The sequence below is a fragment of the Misgurnus anguillicaudatus genome, chromosome 24 (assembly GCF_027580225.2).
Source record: "Misgurnus anguillicaudatus chromosome 24, ASM2758022v2, whole genome shotgun sequence".
In the NCBI taxonomy this organism is placed as follows: Eukaryota; Metazoa; Chordata; class Actinopteri; order Cypriniformes; family Cobitidae; genus Misgurnus; species Misgurnus anguillicaudatus.
In genome coordinates this window covers 30,378,214-30,399,867 of record NC_073360.2, presented here as the reverse complement: position 1 = coordinate 30,399,867, position 21,654 = coordinate 30,378,214, and the positions used below count along the sequence as shown (strand labels likewise).

Genomic DNA, 21,654 nt, shown 5'->3' with positions numbered 1-21,654 from the left:
GCCCATAAATGTGACTGGGGTCCTGGTCACATAGAGTAGAAGTAAATTGGTACCGAGCACTTCACAGCAGCCCAGTGCAGAAAAGTTAATCCCCAGAAGGCAACATTCTGGAATATCACCAGCCTAGACCCACATTACTGCATTGTAGCCGCCCACATTGAGGTTCACCCTGTTGCTGCAAATGATCTGGCGTCAGGCCCCTCACAAACGTTTTCAGAACAAAGGCGTCTCTCACGTTCTCACTTAATGTGAGGTAGCTGCTGTGGGCTAAGTGTTGCATATCAGCCAAACTGGATTGTTGGTTTATTGCCTGTATTTGTCCAGACTAACACATGTATTATCAGGTGTCCTTAACTCTTATCATGTTTAACTATAGAAAACCCACACTAATTTTTGTCTCTCTAACAAAATCCGAGATGACCAGACATGGACATGGCTTTTTTATGAATTATTAATATACTGGTGACAGTGATTCTGTGAGCCTGAAGAGTCTGCAGTGCACATTGTGATATTATATAAATTTCGCTTAAATGTATGATATGAATAAATGGTGTTCATAAACTGCTATTTAAATAGTATTTTCCATTGAAATGAGTGGGAGGCTACTCAGTGCAGAGCAAATAATCCGAAGGCTGCAGCACACCTTTCATGAATTTTGAAGTCTAAATGCGTTGACATGAAACATTTTTTACAACATTCATAAAGGTTGTGTTCATCTGCAAAGATTATCTTGTTGGACAAAACGTGTAAGTGTCATAGACTTCTGTTAAACGCACTTTATGCGAACTGTCTGTCTGGGAACTATAGTAGTACTGTTTAGTAAAGATTATAGGTTTAATACATCCACCTGCACAAAGGCTCAGTCTGTAGTCTACTAAAGCGAAGCGAAAGTAAAACTTTCAAGCGCTTGTTTTTGATGGGGGCGGGACGCTCACTATCAGTTTATCAACAGTATTTAGACAGAGTAACGACAAGTAGAAACAGAAGAAACGACGGAAGAGATGTCCTCTAGATTGGATTTATTTACAATTAAGGGATCTTAAAGTGAGTAGTCTATATACAAAATTGTTAATTTTATCAACTTTTCAATGTAAAATGTTTATTTTTATGATTAGCAGCTTTAGATATCAAATGTTAGTGTCTTTCATTCTCTTGTGTAAATATTTACCATATGTTGTTTACCTATAGACAAGCAGGAAGAAGAGTAACCAAGGCTATTAACAATAAAAGTAGTTGTAGGAGTAGGTGAATTTCTTTTGAGTAAAGACATAAGGTTTTCTGTATGTGTGCTTTGCTTATGGTCACCACGGTGATTTTAAGCGCAGATTGTCTTTCAACTTGTAAACCAGAACCAGTTAGGACACATACCATTTCAGGAATGTAAAAGTACTTAGTCACAAGTTTCATCCTTTCATACATTTTTACAGTAAGTAAAAAAAATGCAGGTTTAATTATTTGCTTCAGATCCAGTTAAGCAGGTATGGCTGATGAACATGATGTGGGAGATTGTTCCTCTGTTGAAGTCCAGTGGTAAGTGTTAAAAACAATGAGTATTAATACATGGCAGAGCTGCAATGATAAGTGACACTTAAGTGCTTTAAACATAACATTGTGTAAAAACAGCAAGGGTGAATAAATGTTGTCGTGTTTGTTTTACTGTAGCTCAGGGTATTATAAAGATCAGCTTCTCCAAGTTCCAGCCATGAGCCAATGGAAAGCAATCAGTCAGTAAATCAGCCATGAGTTTTAAAAGGGTCCTGTTAAAAAATAAAAATAAACCTTCACTTCTGTTTCAATCAAAGTTATTCTTTAGTCTAGTAGTTCAGTGTAGTTTCACTAGGTGTCTTGAAATATTAAAGGTTAACTTAAACCTTCTTTAAGAGTTTGAGCTCATAGTTTTACTATATTTATACATATTACTGTAATAACATACTGCAGTATTTACTCTTGTAATTTTTTTTATTTTCATGAAAATATTTACACATGTTTGCTGGAAATGAAAACCGTTAAATGTTGTTGTTGTTGTTGTTGTTTTTTGCTGAGTGTATGTGAACTTTAACTTGGTTGCTTTAACAGAATAAAACGATTAAAACCCCCACTGAACTCCATTAATGTTTAAAGTTTTATGTTTTACCACAGCTTGCTTCAGCCTGTGAGATCAGACTCTCTAAATCCCACCCATGCGCTCAGGAACAGCGAGGAGTCTATAAATCGTCTCATGAAATTTAAAGAGTCCAGGTAAAAAATAAAGATTAGTCGCATTGTGTAACAGTATTTACTAAATAACTGCTTAATAAGTTGCATGCAACACAAATCACTTATATAGATACAATGGCTCCTTATTGTTACAGTAGTATGTAAAGATGAACTGAGTTTATTTATTCAGTCAAAAGTTTAAGTTAATTATTTAAACACTGCACTGTATCTTTACGGTATTTACTGTTGGTGCTTATGTATTAATTTGTGCTAATGACCATATGTGTGAACTCAGCTGATTAACAGATTTAAAGGACTGAAAACTTTACTGAATTAATGTTTTTTACTGCAGCTTACTTCAGTCTGTGAGATCAGATTCTCTAAACCCCAGCCATGCGCTCAGGAACAGCGAGGAGTCTATAAATCGTCTCATGAAATTTAATGATTCCAGGTAAAAAGATGATTGTTAGTCCCATTGGGTAACAGCATTTACTAAATGACTGCTTAATTAGTTGCATGCAATGCAAATCACTTAAATGGCCTCTTACATTGTTACAGTAGTATGTAAAAGTGAACCGATTTTACAGTTTAATAACATTATTATTCCCATGGGTTTCACAGAGGAATAAATATTGTTTTATAAAGTTCTCTGATCATGTTAAAATGGTTTCCATTTTGTTAGTCAAAGATTTTTGTGTGAACTCCGCTGAATAACAAATTTAAATGACTGAAAGCTTTTCTGAATTAATGTTGTTTTTTTACTGCAGCTTACTTCAGTCTGTGAGATCTGACTCTCTAAACCCCAGCCATGCGCTCAGGAACAGCGAGGAGTCTATAAATCGTCTCATGAAATTTAAAAAATCCAGGTAAAGCAATGATTATTAGTGCCATTGGGTAACAGTATTTACTAAATTACTGCTTAATTAGTTGCATGCAAAACAAATTTCCTTACATTGTTACAGTGGTATGTAAAATGAACAGAGTTGTGCACTATCTTCTGTCAAAAGTTTAAGTTAATAGTTTTACTGTATTTAAACACTGCACTGCATTTGACTGCATTTACTGTTTGTGCGTATGTAGTCATCTGTACCAATGGTCATATGTGTGAACTCAGCTGATAAACAGATTTAAAGGACTGAAAACTTTAATAATTCAATGTTTTTTACTGCAGCTTATTTCAGCCTGTGAGATCAGACTCTCTAAACCCCAGCCATGCGCTCAGGAACAGCGAGGAGTCTATAAATCGTCTCATGAAATTTAATGATTCCAGGTAAAAAAAGATTATTAGTCCAACCAGGCGCGGAGCTATGGGCGGGCCTGGGCGGGCCTGGGCCCGCCCAGATTGACAGCTGGCCCGCCCAATCAGAAATGTAAAAAATACTACTCTGTATAGTTAGACATGTATACTACTTTATGTGGTGTAATTTATCTATTGCATGTTATGTTAAAAACAGTAAAATTATAAGTAAGCCTGATAACTATTTAAAAACTATTAAAGCAGTTGAATGTTGCGTTATAATGAAATATTCCCGAGCAGCTTTCAGCCATGATCACTTTGAGAACATTTTTGCAAGCAAGTAGAAAACGTATTTTGAATAACAACACGTTATAAATATGTGCTGCGCGCTTTCCTCTCAATACCATAAACACATAACAAATATGACAGCGGGGTAAAAAATAGAAAGAAAACATCTGATCATAGTGATGTTGTTTGATATAGCGATATAGCAGCACTATAAGTCACGCCACGTTTATTGCTACACTTTATACAATATAGCCTATTGCTTTTAAACAACAAATAGCCTATCATAACAACCTATAAGCCTACTGTGTAATTGAGACATTAATTTAAGAAATGCATTAAAGCAGAAAGACGTAGGCTGCGGAAATATCGTGGGTTCACTTCAATCCACACCACAGACGTTCTTGGTTTGCTTCTTATTTATTAAATCGAGGCAATTGTTTGATCAAACATTGATTAATATTAAGATACAATTTATACAAAACGAAATTCACTTTAAAGAAAGTCTTTCTACAAAACAAACCTCGCAAAATCGCTTGCCCGACGTCCATTACGGGCTATGGCGAATTCCTGTCGGGCTAAAAAAAATGATGCGCCTTGGCCGTCGGGCGGAGGAAAAATTATTGTAATGTGTTTGCATTCTCTCAGATTTAGTTAGGTAATTATGTTGTATGTAATTCGGCGTCATCTTGTTAGCCATTACTATCCTCACTAACAAGTGAAACTGTCAGAAAATGAAGTGAAAGCATTAAATCCATTATTCCTTTCGTTCACGTCTGATATGCGCGCTCCTCGGCTCCGCTCTTCACGAGTAGGCTTGCTCTTGTGCTCATCAAAAAGTATATTAAATGTTTTAAATATACACAAATCCAAGGCACTCGAGTGAGAAAAACACCAAAAAGCCTCCAATACACCGGGCCACACACAAAACCAAAAGGTAGATCCACGCGTTTCGGCTTACGCCTTCATCAGGATACACGGCGTAAGCCGAAACGCGTAGATCTACCTTTTAATTTTGTATGTAGCCCAGTGTATTAAAGGCTTTTTAATATTTTTCTCACTCGAGTGCCTTGGATTTGTGTATATTTAGTATATTATTTCCTCTTAACGTCCAAAGAGCACCAGTGTTTGTTACAAAGAAGACCAGTGTAGCACGCTCTGCTATTTCTCATATATATTAAATGTTTATTTATTTGTCATTTCGTTTAACCCCAGAGTCTAACATTATTCTAGCAATTCCCTTTTTCTTTCTTTATTTAGTAAGTTAACTTAAATATGTGAGAACGAAAATATATTTTTAGTGATTTGCATGAAGAGAATATGATGTTAGAAGCTTCATTTTAAGCATTTAGTAGCCGTATTTATTTAAACACTTTAATAGGTTATTTTAAAAAGTATAAGGTTTTTTTGGGTTCATTTATATTTCCTGTCACTGTGTGAATGTTCTTTTTTGTAGGCTATGAGAGCCCAATATTTTTTTTACCAAAAAGGCTTAATAAATGTCACGTTGCATTACAATTTAAAGTATCAATAATGTCAAAAATGTGACGTGCAGTTCGGGTGTGTGTGTATGCTGTTTAAATTAGTGTTCTGAAGTTTTGACGAATTTTATAGACTTGTTATAGTTTCTTATTCAAAAGTGACACCCATAGATTCAGGCCCACCCGGACTTAATCCATGCCCACCCATATGTCACGTTCTGCATCCGCCACTGAGTCCAACTGGGTAACAGTGTTTACTGAATTACTCAAATGCAACACAAATCACTTAACTTGACACAATGACACCTCACACTGAGAACTTGGTATCACTTTTTTGTAATCACAGAAAAGATTGTGAGAGATCTCCTATCTCTTAAAGTCCAAAACAATGTAATATTGCAGAGCAGTGTAATCATGATATTACTGCTCTGATATTACACTGCTCTGCTCTGCTTCATTATATGTGACACTTGATCGTCTGACATATGCACCTTTTGGTTTTTAGTTTAGAATAATGTCATAAAAACAGCAAGGGTGAATAAATGTTGTCATGTTTGTGTTGGTTTTATTGTAGCACAGAGCAGCAGGGGAGTTCAGCTTTTCCAAGTGTTAGCCATGAGTTCATGAAGGGCGGTCAGTCAATGAATCATCAATTGGATTCAAAAGGAACCAGGTAAAAGTCGAACATAAAACTTAATTTCTGTCACATTACAGTACTTTACTTGTATGTACAAGGCTATAAATTAAATATTTTATGAATGTTGGATGATGATCTATGTAATCATAATTAAGAGCAGATATTGCATTTATTTACTGTTGTTTCCTTTTAATGGAAGTTATTATAAATGTGATTTTTTTTTAACCAATATTTTATGATTTATGTCACATTGATTAACAGCAGTCACTGTATTGAATGTGTCCAGGACAAATTTAGTATATAAAAGTCTACTACTACTACTACTACTACTACTACTAATACTACTACTAGTTTAGAAAAATATCATGAAAACAGCAAGCGTGAATAAATGTTGTCATGTTTGTGTTTTACTGTAGCTCAGAGCAGCAGGAGAGTTCAGCTTTTCCAAGTCTCAGCCATGAGTCCATGAAGGGCGATCCGTCAATAAATCATCAATTGGATTCAAAGGGATCCAGGTAAGAGTTGAACATAACCAAAACGTAATGTCTGTCACTTTACAGTTACTTTACTTTCATGTTGTGTCATGTAATCAGCAAGGTTTAAAAAAGAGATACAGATAACATAAATATATTCTGTACACATTACACACTCACCTAAAGGTTTATTAGGAACACCTGTTCAATTTCTAAATAATGCAATTATCTAATCAACCAATCACATGGCGGTTGATTCAATGCATTTGTGGTCCTGGTTAAGACAATCTCCTGAACTCCAAACTGAATGTCAGAATGGGAAAGAAAGGCGATTTAAGCAATTTTGAGCGTAGCATGGTTGTTGGTGCCATTGTTGGTGCATTTCACAATCTGCTCAGTTACTGGAATTTTCACATCCAGTATGCAGCAGTCCTGTGGGCGAAAATGCCTTGTTGATGCTAGAGGTCAGAGGTGAATGGGCAGACTGATTCAAGCTGATAGAAGAGCAACTTTGACTGATATAAACACTCGTTACAACCGAGGTATGCAGCAAAGCATTTGTGAAGCCACAACACGCACAACCTTGACACGGATGGGCTACAACAGCAGAAGATCCACCAGGTACCACTCATCTCCACTAGAAATAGCAAAAAGAGGCTACAATTTGCACAAGCTCACCAAAATTGGACAGTTGAAGAGACTTGAAAAAATGTTGCCTGGTCTGATGAGTCTCGATTTCTGTTGAGACATTCAGATGGTAGAGTCAGAATTTGTCATAAACAGAATGAGAACATGGATCCATCATGCCTTGTTACCACTGTGCAGCCTGGTGGTGGTGGTGTAATGGTGTGGGGGATGTTTTCTTGGCACACTTTAGGCCCCTTAGTGCCAATTGGGCATCATTTAAATGCCACGGCCTACCTGAGGATTGTTTATGACCATATCCATCCCTTTATGACCACCATGTACCCATCCTCTGATGGCTACTTCCAGCAGGATAATGCACCATGTCACAAAGCTCGAATCATTTCAAATTGGTTTCTTGAACATGACAATGAGTTCATTGTACTAAAATGACCCCAACAGTTACCAGATCTCAACCCAATAGAGCATCTTTGGGATGTGGTGGAACGGGAGCTTTGTGCCCTGGATGTGCATCCCACAAATCTTCACCAACTGCAAGATGCTATCCTACCAATATGGGCCAACATTTCTAAGGAATGCTTTCAGCATCTTGTTGAATCAATGCCACGTAGAATTTAGGCAGTTCTGAAGGCGAAAGAGGGTCAAACACAGTATTAGTATGGTGTTCCTAATCCTTTAGGTGACTGTAGCTATAGGTTCCCTTACGAAAAAGAAGTATACTTCAAGTTCATTTTATTAAGTACACTTAAGTAATGTTGGAGTAAAGTTTTAAGTATACTTTATGTAGTAAGTGTACTAACATTTATGTTCTAGTAGTATACTTGTAAGTGTACTGCTTGAATACCGCTTGGGACTAAATTGGCCCACTTTTAGTATATAAAAGTATACTTCTAAGTGTACTATAAGTGTAAGAGTAGTCAACTTTAAGTGTACAACTAGTGCACAATTAGTTCTTCATTTGTACTGCAAGTCAACTCATTAGTATACTAGTAGTTTTCTAGACTTATACTTCAAGTGTACATGCGAATGTTCTGTTAGTGTACTCTTAGTAAACTAGTAGGTTACTAATTTTGTGCTGCAGGTATACTTCCAAGTGTTCTTTTAATTTATTTTTAGTTAACTAGTAGTTTACTAGTCATATACTTCAATTGTACATGCAAGTGTTCTGTTAGTGTACTCTTAGTAAACTAGTAGGTTACTAATTTTGTGCTGCAGGTATACTTCCAAATGTTCTTTTAATTTATTTTTAGTTAACTAGTAGTTTACTAGTCATATACTGAAAGTGTACATGCAAGTTCTCTGTTAGTGTACTCTTAGTAAACTAGTAGGTTACTTATTGTATGCTGCTTGTGTAACAAAGCACTTTGACACTGAGGATACATCTGCAGGTTTTTATTAAACACTCATATTCCAACAGGCAAGGTCAAACAACAGCAATGTCAGGCAGGCAAACCGCTCAGCAATGACAGCCAGTACAAATCAAGACTTTGCGCTAACTGAATGTTTCCAGAGAGTTTATATAGGCTGTCCAATGAGCTTCAGGTGGCAGAATAATCAGTCCAGGTATGAGGGATTGTGGGAAATGGAGTCCAGAACGAAAGTTAATTTTCAGGGGATTCAGCCATATATATAGATACATATACAACCTCAAATCAGAAAAAGTTGGGACACTGTAGAAATTTTGAATAAAAAAGGAATGGAATAATTTATAAATCTCATAAACTTATATTTTATTCACAATAAAATATAGATAACATATCAAATGTTGAAAGTGAGACATTTTGAAATGTCATACCAAACATTGGCTCAATTTGGATTTTATGAGAGCTACACATTCCAAAAAAGTTGGGACAGGTAGCAATAAGAGGCCGGAAAAGTTAAATGTACATATAAGGAACAGCTGGAGGAGGACCAATGTTTAGGAATAGGAATGGTGTCCCATTCTTGTCTAATACAGGCTTCTAGTTGCTCCACTGTCTTAGGTCTTCTTTGTCGCATCTTCCTCTTTATGATGCACCAAATCTTTTCTATGGGTGAAAGATCTGGACTGCAGGCTGGCCATTTCAGTACTCAGATACTTCTTCTACGCAGTCTTGATGTTGTAATTAGTGCAGTATGTGGTCTGGCATTGTCATGTTGGAAAATGCAAGGTCTTCCCCGAAAGAGACAACGTCTGAATGGGAGCATATGTGGTTATAGAACTTGGATAAACCTTTCAGCATTGATGGTGCCTTTCCAGATGTGTAAGCTGCCCATGCCACACGCACTCATGCAACCCCAAACCATCAGAGATGCAGGCTTCTGAACTGAGCGCTAATAACAACTTGGGTTGTCATTGTCCTCTTTAGTCCGGATGAAATGGTGTCCCAGTTTTCCAAAAAGAACTTCAGATTTTGATTCGTTGGACCACAGAACAGTTTTCCACTTTGCCAAAGTCCATTTTAAATGAGCCTTGCCCAGGGAAAACGCCTGTGCTTCTGGATCATATTTAGATATGGCTTCTTTTTTGACCTATAGCGTTTTAGCTGTCAACGGCGAATGGCACAGTGGATTGTGTCCACTGACAATGTTTTCTGGAGCCCATGTTATGATTTCCATTACAGTAGCATTCCTGTATGTGATGCAGTGCCGTCCCGAAGATCCAAAATGATCCAATATTTGGCATTTTTTTATTTATTATTTTTGTTTGATTAGCTCACTGATAGCATACGAAAGATTTAGCTTCAAATTGAAAGTACAATTAAAAGGTATATGTCAAGTATAAAAATTAATACACAGGAACATATTGTACTTTAAGTGCAATGTATATATATTTATAGTATGATGTTAAGTTCACTTAAAGTAGTAAAGTAGTATAGTAAAAGAATACTTGCAAGTATACCTGCAGCACACAATTAGTAACTTACTAGTTTACTAAGAGTACACTAACAGAACACTTGCATGTACACTTTCAGTATGACTAGTACACTACTAGTTAACTAAAAGTATAGTAAAAGAATACTTGCAAGTATACCTGCAGCACACAATTAGTAACTTACTAGTTTAATAAGAGTACACTAACAGAACAATTGCATGTTCACTTTCAGTATGAGTACTAGTTAACTAAAAGTATAGTAAAAGAATACTTGCAAGTATACCTGCAGCAGTAAATTAATAACCTAGTTTACTAACACTAAAGATTCTCCATAAAGATAATATACATTTGTACACTACATATACTTTCAAAATGTACTTAAAATATACTGTTTCTAAAGGATGCTAAATAATGTATTTTATAAATATGCATTATTATAATGATAACTTTAACAGATAAAGTATACCTAAAGTAAACTTTAAAATAAGTTCAAATTATTATACTTTAAAAATTGCACAGAACTTTATCTCCAAGTATATTTTTTTAAAGTATAATTTTAGAAAATATACTAAATTATAGTTATTTTGAAATATGTTAAAAGTTTAATTGTAAGCAAATATGTTGTAAGCATACTTTCAATATATTCAAAGTAGTACATTTCTTTCTAAGTATATTTGTAATGTATATTGCAAAGTTAAATATACTTGAAATACAATAAAGTATATTTATTTTTCACCAGGGCTATTCATTCATTCATTACTTTATACTATATAAGTATATGTCAGTAAACAAGTATAGGCCAAATATACTTAGACATTTCTGTCAGTATAGGTCAAGTATACTTTATTACAATTTAAGTATATTTCTGAGAAAGACCTAAAGTACATTTTAGAAAAGTACATAAAAAGTAAACTGAAAGTATACTTTCTTATTTTAAGTTTACAGTTTTTGCCTATTGCTTACACACTTTTTGCAAAATTTGGCTCATTATGTCAAAACTCTACACACAAGCCACACAGACATAGCACTTGGAGATGAACAACTCACATCCATGCCAAAATGAAACACTGCAATCAAAACTTAGCACTCCTTTCTAAAAATGAAATTCTTGTAACAAAACCATACACACAAGTACCATTTGAATTACTCTTTCATATCACCAGCAACACACTGATCCGCTTTATATATAACACTGCAGTCTTTGTGGTTTTATTTTTATCGTAATTTTCTTAGACTCAGTCTTTAGTAAAACTCAAAAGTAGATTTATTTAAAGATATATTTATTTGTTTAAATTTATTCAGTAATCAAACAAGAGTTTTTACCCTAAAAAAAAAACATTCTTAAAGAAATAAAGAAAAATAGAACCACAAGTCATCACATTTAACCACAAAACAAAAGTAAAAAACAAAACAAATACTGGATAAACTGCTATTGTGGGGAAAAACACACTTGTTTTGTGTTTGTGTGCGCATGTATGTGTGTGGTGGGGGCCTGGGGGGTCTTATGGATCCCTCCTTCTGTTCGGATCTGGCCACAAGACCTCGTCGACATCACAGGCGACATATACTTCACAGCACTACTCATTTTTGAATAGTACTGTACAGTAATACTGTAATATGATACAGAATCATGTGACACATACAGTAGGTACAGGAGAAGAAACTTGAAGATATACCTGTTCTCCAGTCGGAATGTTCTTAGTATTGACGCTACTGTGTAGCGACTGAGGTTAGGGTGGACTCTTTGCCCAGCCTCCCTCATAGATAGGCCATGATTTATGACATGGTCCACCAGAGTAGCCCTGATGTCATTCGATACACGTCTCCGCACTGGTCCTCGTCTTTGTCCTCTTCCATGTCCATGTTTACGTCCAACTCCTCTCTCTCTTTGTCCTCCTCTTACTCTTACTCGCATTGCCTCCATGTTTGCAAAGTTCTCAGAATGTCTTACCTGAGGCCTATTTGTAGTGCTAAGACTCAGACCGATTGGTGTTCTGTTTTCTGTACAAGTGTATTCAGGTGTGTATGTAAGTGTCTATAATTGCCAGATGACTTTTGCATTTTGAACAGAGTGTTTTCCCAATGATAATAGATGATTTCGTTTTTGAAAAATGTGTCTAATGTAAGAAAACGTGTGTAGTGTTTCGCAATAAGTGTGCTACAGAATTGCAAACAAAGTGCAAAGTTGACAATGTGTTTAAGCTATGGTAACACTGTGTTTAAGCATATGTTACAAGAAGTTTAGGTATTGAGGCTTTGGTCTAAGCATTCGGATTTAGTGTGTAAGCAATAGGCAAAAACTGTAAAAGAAGTATACTTTAAGCACACTTGAATAAACTTCTTTTTCGTAAGGGTTATTATAGTTCTTGTTAAAATATAAAGAGTCTAAGTTGCTCTGATACCATCTTATGACCATATTATATTTTTATTCGGCACATTGGTTTTACTTAGTTTGTGTGTGTAGTTACTTAGTTTTAGTGCAGTAGTTAGTAGTTAGCATACCTGCAAAATGCAATGATACTGCATTTTCACGACTGTAGATCGTATTTTTTAATGACAGGAAATCAAAGAATAATATGTGTGATTGATGTATTTAAAAGATGTCAATTTTTGTTTGGATCTTTTAGTATTGCCTTGTCTATTAAAGAAGAATTAAGAAACAAATTTCAGTGTTTGCATGAAGGAAAATCAGAAAAGAGTGATCTAGTACCTCTCAATGAGATCTACACTGAGGTCTACATTACAGAAGGTTGGAGTGGCGAGATCAATAATGAGCATGAGGTGAGACAGATTGAAGAAGCATTGAGGAGAGCATCAACAAAAGACAGACAAATCAAATGCAATGACATCTTTAAGCCCTTACCTGGACAAGACAAACCCATCAGAACTGTGCTGACAAAAGGAGTCGCTGGCATTGGAAAAACAGTTTCTGTGCAGAAGTTCATTCTGGACTGGGCTGAAGGGAAAGCAAATCAAGATATTAATCTCATATTTCCACTTCCTTTCAGAGAGCTTAATCTGATGAAGGACCAAAACGTCAGTCTTATAGATCTTTTAAAATTTTTCATGCATTTAGAACAGTTGGAAATATCTCAACATGAAAGTAAAATCCTTTTGATCTTCGATGGTTTGGATGAATGTCGTCTGTCTTTGAAATTTGACAACAGCATGAGGTTGTGTGATGTAAATGAATCTGCGTCAGTGGATGTGCTGGTGACAAATCTAATCAAGGGAAATCTGCTTCCCTCTGCTCTCATCTGGATCACCTCCAGACCATCAGCAGCTGATCTCATCCCATCTGAGTGTTTTGATCGAGTCACAGAGGTACGAGGCTTCAGTGATCCACAGAAGGAGGAATACTTCAGGAAGAGAATCAGTGATGAGGGTCTGGCCGACAAAATCATCTCGCATCTGAAGTCCTCCAGGAGTCTCTACATCATGTGTCACATCCCAGTGTTCTGCTGGATTTCAGTCACTGTTCTAGAGAAAATGTTGAAAGAATCAGAAAGTGGAGAGATCCCAAAAACTCTCACTCAAATGTACACACACTTCCTCATCATTCAGATAAACATAAAAAATGAGAAAGACTATGAGAGGAAGGTTAGCGATGAGGTGATGATTCTCAAACTTGGGAAACTGGCTTTTCAGCAGCTTCAGAAAGGCAATCTGATCTTCTATGAAGAAGATCTCAGACAGTGTGACATTGATGTGAAAGAAGCATCGGTGTTCTCTGGATTGTGCACTCAGATCTTCAGAGAAGAATCAGGACTGTTTCAAGGGAAGGCTTACTGCTTTGTCCATCTGACTGTTCAAGAACATCTTGCGGCTCTGTATGTGTACCTCTCTTTTATGAATAAAAACATAAATGTATTTGACCAGCCTAAGGTTTTACCCAACGTTTTGGCTTGCACACATTGTTCACGCAATTCAATATTTGCTTTGCATCAGACAGTGCTGAGAAAAGCTCTGCACAGTGTCAATGGACATTTGGACCTTTTTCTTCGCTTCTTTGTGGGCTTCTCACTGGAGTCCAATCAGATTCTCTTGCAAAACCTTTTCACAGAGCCAGAAAGACTCTCCTACAGCAAAAAGAGAATAGCCAAGATGATCAAGATGAAGATTGACGAAAACCCTTCTACTGAGAAATCGATCAATCTCTTCCACTGCCTGAATGAATTGAATGATCATTATCTAGTGGAGGATATCCAAAATTATTTTGAATCAGGCTTAAAAATAAATAAAACACTCTCACCCTCACAGTGGTCGGCAGTGGTTTTCATATTGCTGACCTCAGGGCAAAATCTAGATTTGTTTGATTTCAACGAATATGTTGAGAAAAACATATCTGTAAAGGAAGTTCTTCAAAGACTACAGCCTGTGATTGAAACATCGAGAACAGCAAAGTATGTTACGATAGCTAATTCAACCTTATTGTAAAGTGATTTTCAGTAATGTTGTGTTGTTTTTCAATAAAAAAAACATTTATTATGTGTTTATTATATGCAGGCTTTTTGAGCATAGCTTAACACAGAAAGACTGTGCCACTTTGGTTTCTATCCTTACCTCAAAGACTTCATGCGTGAGAGAGCTGATCTTAACAAAAAGCAATGTAAAGGATAAAGGAGTGAAGCATCTCTGTGAGGGACTAGAGAATAATAAGTGTCAGCTGGAGACCCTAATGTAAGATCTTTTTTGTTATATTCACACATATTCTAGTTTTGGATCCTTTTTTTTTGTTGCTTTATGTAAAGGAAAACCAGGGTGAAAGTAACGCAGTCCGAGAGTAACAAAGCAATGTTCTTAAAGTTCAGAGCCGAGTTTAAATGCAGTTTCAAATCAGCTTTGAAGGGTTCTAAACGATCCCAACTGAGGCGTACGTGTTTTTTCTAGCAAAATGCTGGTAATTTTCTCCAAAATAATTAATTTTTTAACCACACCGTTTCATCTTGCACCAGCGTGACCTTGCGTATTACGTAATCACGTTGAAAGGTCACATATATATAACGCATGAACTTTGACATGATTACATAATACGTAAGGTCACGCTGGCACATCACTCGGCTAGTGCAAGATGAGAAGTTGTGGTACATACTTTCATTCTTTTGTCAAATGACAATCGTTTCGCTATATAAGACCCGTATGCCACGGTTGGCATCGTTTAGAGCCCTTTGAAGCTGCATTGAAACTGCAAACCATTCGACCAAAGTCCACAATATGTAAAAAATTTTATGTTTTCCTCAAAAACATTCATTTCTTTTCAACTGAACAAAGAAAAACATAAACATCTTGGATGACGTGGGTGGGAGTACTGTAAATTATCAGGATTTAATTTTTATGAAAGTGGAGTAATCTTTTAAGTTTAGAATGTTTTAAGGCCACTATATGACTTAGTACATTATGTAACAATATGTTCTGCAAAACTAACACTGATAAACATTTTTTTACACAGATTGGAGTGTTGCGGTGTTTCTGATAAAGGTTGTGCTGCATTGGCTTCAGCTCTGAGATCAAACCCCTCACACCTGAGAGAACTGAATCTGTCTGAAAATACATTGAAAAGCTCCGGAGTAAAGCTGCTCTCAGCTGAATTGGGGAATCCTCTTTGTAAACTTGAAAAATTAGTGTAAGATTACTTCTTTAATAATCACACATAATTTGAACTCACCAAGGCATTCTTTTCTCCTAAAGTTAAGCTGAGAAATATTTATTTGTATACGGTATTTAAGAAACTCTCATGTAGACGTCATAGTTCTTCGCAAGGGGAAGCTGTAGTGTAAAATGTATGTGTCAGAAACCTTTCAGAGTTTGTGATAAATATTTTGCCATCACAAAGAAAATAAGTTAGCTGTGTCCTGCACACTACAGAGATGTTAATAACATGCATTTTTTTTCTGCAGGCTGAAAAATTGTGGTATCAATCATGAAGGCTGTGCTGCTCTTGCTTCAGCTCTCAGATCAAACCCCTCACACCTCAGAGAACTGAATCTGTCACAGAATCAATTTAGAGATTCAGGAATTAATCAGCTCTCTGATGCATTGAATTCTCCTAACTGTAATTTGGAGATATTACGGTAAGATAATTTCGCAAAGTGTCAGAAATGTTTTGAGTGCAATAAATAATTGAAACTGACAATAAGCACGTGTTTATTTGTAAATCTGCAGGCTGGTGAATTGTAGTATCACACATGTAGGTTGTGCAGCTCTGGCTTCAGCTCTAAGATCAAACCCCTCACACCTGAGAGAACTGAATCTGTCACGGAATAAATTAGGAGATTCAGGAATGAATCAGCTATCTGATGCACTGAATTCTCCTAACTGTAATCTGGAGAAATTACTGTAAGATCATTTAATACAGAGAGTAAGAAATGTATTGAGAGGGTGATAAATAACTTAAGCATGTCTCTATTTTTCTGCAGGTTGTTGAATTGTAACATCACTCATGAAGGCTGTGCTGCTCTGGCTTCGACTCTTAGATCAAACCTCATACATCTAACAGAACTAAATTTGTCTTCAAATGAACTTACAAACACAGGATTAAAAAAGCTCTCTGATGATCTGGGGAATGTTGTTTGTAATCTTGAGATACTACGGTAAGATTGCTACATTGGTCAAATGAGAATTTGTCATGTGTGTGTGTGTGCTTGAGACAGAAATGAGTGTGTTTTTCTCCTCGCAGGTTAAATAATTGTGGCTTCACAGATGAGGGCTGTGCTGCTCTGGCTTCGGCTTTGAAATCAAACCTCTTAAACCTAAGAGAGCTAAGTTTATGTTGGAATAACATTGGTGACTCAGGAGTGCAGACACTTTTTGCTGCATTGTTAAATCCAAACTGTAAATTGGAAGTTCTGCGGTAAGTTTATGTTAAAAGCATGCCATAATCTGTGATGGAAGTACAATTAGACATACTGTATATACATTGAGAAGATCTTATTTTTAACTCCAGTAACACACATAGCATAACTAATCATTTTTATATGCAGGCTGAGAAATTGTAAAATTACAGATGAAGGTTATGTTACTCTTGCTTCAACTGTGAGATCAATCCCCTCACCCCTAAAAGAGTTGGATCTGTCTGAGAATACACTGAGAAACCCAGGATTAAAACTGCTCTCTTCTATACTGGAAAATCCTAACTGTAAACTGGAGATACTCCGGTAAGGCCATCAGTTTTATCCTTATCACCCATAAGATCATGTTGCTAATATTCCTGAATATGTCTCCGAAACACTGTTTAACTCTTTTCTTTGCAGTCTGGAGTATTGTGGCATCACAGATGAAGGTTGTGCTGTTCTGGTATCAGCTCTAAGATCAGACACCTCACACCTGAGAGAGCTGAATCTGTACATGAACAATATTGGACGTATAGGAGAGCAGCTATTGTCTGATTTAAAGGACGATCCAAATAATACGCTGAAAGAAATAAAATATTAGCCACCAAAGTCATAGATGCTAAGAATTTTAAGTAAGAATTTTCTTAGAAATATGCACATGACAAACACTAAAACCAGAAGTGCCATCATGATTATAAAATATTAATTCTTTGTACCATGTCTTTAAGATTAATTGTGAATAATGTCATTATTATGAGTGTGCTCTGACACTGTCGATGTAAATATGCAGATACTCTTGACTTTTTAGTAACCTGCTGTGTAGAACAATTTGTTTAAGGAGAAAAATAATAATACACATTTAAATATAATATAATTATTATAAGCCTAAGTCAGAGAGTAACAAATATGTAACAAATCTGTAAAAACTTGATTGTTTTCTTAAAGGTAACTGCACCCCAAAAAGTCAACACAAATACAGTACTGTAATTTGTAGGCTTAAGTTAGGCTTGATGGAGACTTACAGTAGTTAAGTCATACAGTATGAGTACATTGTCTTTACCTTATTTATTGAATGAGTTACAGTTTGTGACATTTAAAACCATGTACAGCAATCAAGTACTGAAAAATAAGTAATGACTGAGTATTGTTTATATTTTTTTTAAACTTAAATGTTGTTTTTATTCATAGTCTGACATTTTATTTATTATTAAGACTGTACTGTTTTAACTTTTATATAAATAAAGTAAATATATAAAATGCAAAAAAAACCACACAAATAAAACATAAACAAAGAATAACTGCATTTCTGACAACACACAAATATTGGTGTATATACCTATTGGTGCAGTTTAAAGGTGCAGTGTGTAATTTTTAGAAGGATCTCTTCACAGAAATGCAAAATAATATACAAAACTAAATTATCAGGGGTGTATAAAGACCTTTCATAATGAACCGTTATGTGTTTATTGCTTTAGAATGAGACGTTTTATCTACATACACAGAGGGTCCCCTTACATGGAAGCCGACATTTTGTGCAGCCATTTTTCTACAGAAGCCCTTAACAGACAAACTTTTTTACTAAATTGTCTCCAATTATGACATGTTTGTCCAGTGGCGGCTACTGTAGCTTCTCAATGTGTTTCAAAAGCAAGAGGTGAGCAGTGGACTGAGCCGTTGGCAATTCACAACCCTCACCACTAGATGCCGCTAAAATTTACACACTGCACCTTTAATGCTTAATAAACCAAATTTGCATGTTCTTCTTGTTTGGACATAGTAGTAAAAATATACAAATGCACATGAAATAAAGATAATTTATTATACTGAAAACATACTTCAAATATGATAGAAGTTTTGCAGTTTAAATGTATCAACAAAGTTAGAAAACGCTTAGGTTACTCACGTAACCCCGGTTCCCTGAAATAACGGGAACGAAGCATTGCGTCAGTTAGCTGACGCTATGGGGAAACTCCTGTTTACTCCGTGACTGAAGCCTATTGGTTAACGTCTGTACAAAGTACAGACCAATGACGTTTGAACCCGCGCGCGGGATGTACACGTCCTTATATAAGCGCGGTTCAAGCGTCAGGAGCTCATTATTATTCGACTGAAGCGCGCAGCCGAATACACTCGCTGCGTAGACGTTTGTAGCACGGCAAGTGACGCAATGCTTCGTTCCCGTTATTTCAGGGAACCGGGGTTATGTGAGTAACCTAAGCGTTCCCTTTCAATACGGTTCACTTCGCATTGCGTCAGTTAGCTGACGCTATGGGGGACCGTAATCCCATCACGCCGTGCATACACAACATACTGAAGTGCCTTACTGCGTGTGGCCCTATACCCGGCATATTCACAGCTTTAAAGCAATGTGTAAGCACCATATAAAATGTTGACGCGCACACGGTGGGGTTTTAAACGCACCGAGGGCACATAACATAGCACAAGACGGCGAGATACCGAGCGAGCCGCGGGTGTGCGAGATGAGTAAATTCAGAGTCACGTTGGTGAGCTCGCTGAGCGCACCGTGGTGTACACATAAAACACATGAGCTTGCAAGATTGAGCCGAGAGAACCTGCGCTCGTAGGGCAGGGACGTCTAAGCTGTACAATCTGACAACGTAGACGGCGAAGACCAGCCGGCCGTGTAGCAGATATCAAATATAGATACCCCTGTAGACCAAGTCCATGAAAAAGCCAAACTCTCACAGAGTGGGCTCTATATAGGACATAGCTCATAGAGGGGCGTGAGCCAGTGCGATGGTTTCAACGATCCATCTAAATAACCACTGTAAGCAACAGACATACATAGTGAGTGATCTGCGAGGCTCACGAACGGCCGATCTGACTATAATATGTGGCAGAACGGTTCGTAGCGTGGGATTATACAGATACCACAATATTGTGAACCCAGGTGCGCCCTCGAGCGCATCGGGATGCATATAGGTAGTATTATAGTGCACAGATCGGTGAGCTGTCCAAGCGCGCCGTAAATGTGTATTGACTATAAATTGCACGGGCACAGGTGAACACTTGAATACATCGTGAATGCATATAGATGAATCAGAGTGTTATAATGCACAGGCCGGCAAGATTCTCAAGCGCGCCGTCATGTGTTCACACACGGGTGAACCCTTCAGTGCACCGTGAATGCGTATAGATTAATCAATGCACAGAACGCGCCGTGAATGTGTACAGATATGATTGATGAACGTACGGTGGGCACTCAACGCACCCTGAACGTACACAGATGAACAACAATGTATGTATGTGTCACAGCCGTGTATACAGATGAGCTTTTCCGAGCACATCTTTAGTGTATACCGAAATGTTATAGCGTGCATATGTGAGCTTCTCTAAGCGCACGGTGGACGCATATAATTAAAACCCATATCGTGCATACAGGTGAGCTTACGCGGCGCACCTTTAATGCAACAAACCTCAGTAGTGCGCGAAGCAGGGATGTCGAAGCTGTAAACTGACAACGTGGACGTCGGGGACCAGCCGGCCGTGTCACAAATGTCAAATGAGAAACTTCTAAGCCCATGCCCGAGGATCTAATCCATACATGGAGTAGACTTAATTGTCACGGGAGGTGATAACGTCAACGATCCATAAATAACCTGTATTGACAGGTGCGCTAGTAAGTGATCTGTGACGCCGATGAACAGCTGATCGTCTGATGTACGTCAGACGTATCTGTCATACAGGACCTTGGACAGTTCCAGAGCGCTGCGCCTCGGGCACCGTCCGCATCTGAGAAATGACAGACTTATGAATAAAGTGGATGGTCGGTCATAAAAGCGTGGTTCGCTGTTATCCCCGCCACATATATATATATGCAGGGGGAGAAAGCCGCCGTGCACGAGCCTCTGTAGTGAGGAGAAAGCTGTTCCACCTACAATTCGCGGGGGGAAGACTCTCGCTATCACTAGACAGAATAGATCAGACTTGCATAAGGACGCCTCGCGAAAGGGGTCCTAGCAGCTCGTGTCAACGTGTTATAAGACACGTAATGTAGGTTGTGTCCCACGGATGCAATCTCTGCACGCCCATCGTAACGGGTTAATATGTCTGCATCTTGGTAGTTAAGCACGAGATGCGTATCACTCTGATTGAACATAGCTTATTAAGCGATGCAATGAGTTTATAAAGGAGATGACTCGCCAGCTTGTACAGGGGGCGAGATCTCAGTCTGGTTCGGTAAATAATGAAACCACCGTAGTTTGCCCGACCGCATTATCACAATAACATGGTCGAGAGTGCTGCAGTGCTAAAATCATCCCCTTAATGGACCGTATTTACAGTACAAGGTGATTGATATGAGACAAACGGGCGTTCCACGCGCCGAAGGCTGATTGCCGTCGTAAAGCGTGTTCAACCCACAGCAGATGCTGGCGATCTCGTAATGGTAGCACTTCATGCAGCTGTGTGTAACTTAAGCATGAGCTTCCCGGCCGTCAGCTCGGGGCGGGACCTTTGCTTAGTCAAACTGAAGTGGACTTATGAACAGAATGCCACGATATTCAGTTTTCTGAGGCTCGTTAGAGGGGTACGTGAGCCCGTCTTAAACGAGATGCCGCGCGTCTGTCTGTGCGCGCGCTTTGAGTTTTGAAACTTATTGTGGCGGGTAGCAAGCTCACTTCAGGTTGATATTACCCTTAATATCTCCGAGTATTGGAGCAGAGTGGAGGGGTGAGCGTCTTCGGATCCGCTGATATAAATCAGCTGTATGGCCGAAAAACGTCATAAACCGCTTGGCTGTAAGCCTTTGAGTAGCCGTCCGGAGAGGGCGCGATTCAAATGCTTGGAGCCATGCAAAAGTCTGAGGCTGCCGTCTCTCTATGAAGAGAGAATGACAGCCGTAAGACCGTGCTCGTTTGCGCCGTCAGCATCGTAGCGGAGAAACTGAGGTGGGCTGCGAGCGAATTTGGCAGAAAGGTGTTAGAGACACCGTACAGCCGTGGGGTGTCAATACACAGTATATGGCCAAACCGGGTTTTTTTCGGCAAGCGTCGA

The 21,654-nt window shown here is 37.8% G+C and overlaps 1 protein-coding gene across 4 annotated transcripts; it reads left to right on the top strand.

The window, feature by feature from the left end:
* The first annotated feature begins 953 nt into the window (after positions 1-953).
* Positions 954-18,439, top strand: LOC129438361 (uncharacterized). 4 transcript variants are annotated; one of them, XM_073863213.1, is made up of 17 exons: positions 954-1,044; positions 1,465-1,530; positions 2,140-2,238; positions 2,549-2,647; positions 2,964-3,062; positions 3,368-3,466; positions 5,774-5,872; positions 6,253-6,351; positions 12,436-14,211; positions 14,315-14,488; positions 15,258-15,431; positions 15,706-15,879; positions 15,971-16,144; positions 16,225-16,398; positions 16,485-16,658; positions 16,789-16,962; positions 17,059-18,439. In XM_073863213.1, the coding sequence occupies exons 2-17, from the start codon at positions 1,481-1,483 to the stop codon at positions 17,237-17,239; spliced, it is 3,819 nt and encodes a 1,272-aa protein (XP_073719314.1). In that variant the 5' UTR covers positions 954-1,044; positions 1,465-1,480; the 3' UTR covers positions 17,240-18,439. The 4 variants fall into 4 exon arrangements, with proteins under 4 accessions (XP_073719314.1, XP_073719316.1, XP_073719315.1 ...); XM_073863215.1 differs by lacking the exon at positions 2,140-2,238; XM_073863214.1 differs by lacking the exon at positions 2,549-2,647.
* The last annotated feature ends 3,215 nt before the right edge of the window (positions 18,440-21,654 follow it).

What these genes read in the sequence shown, in the direction of transcription:
- LOC129438361 (XM_073863213.1), top strand. Translation starts at nt 1,481, where the DNA reads ATGGCTGATGAACATGATGTGGGAGATTGTTCCTCTGTTGAAGTCCAG. An exon ending in GAAACATCGAGAACAGCAAA is followed by an intron (nt 14,212 to 14,314) that starts GTATGTTACGAT and finishes TATTATATGCAG; the next exon opens with GCTTTTTGAGCATAGCTTAA. An exon ending in TGTAAACTGGAGATACTCCG is followed by an intron (nt 16,963 to 17,058) that starts GTAAGGCCATCA and finishes TTTTCTTTGCAG; the next exon opens with TCTGGAGTATTGTGGCATCA.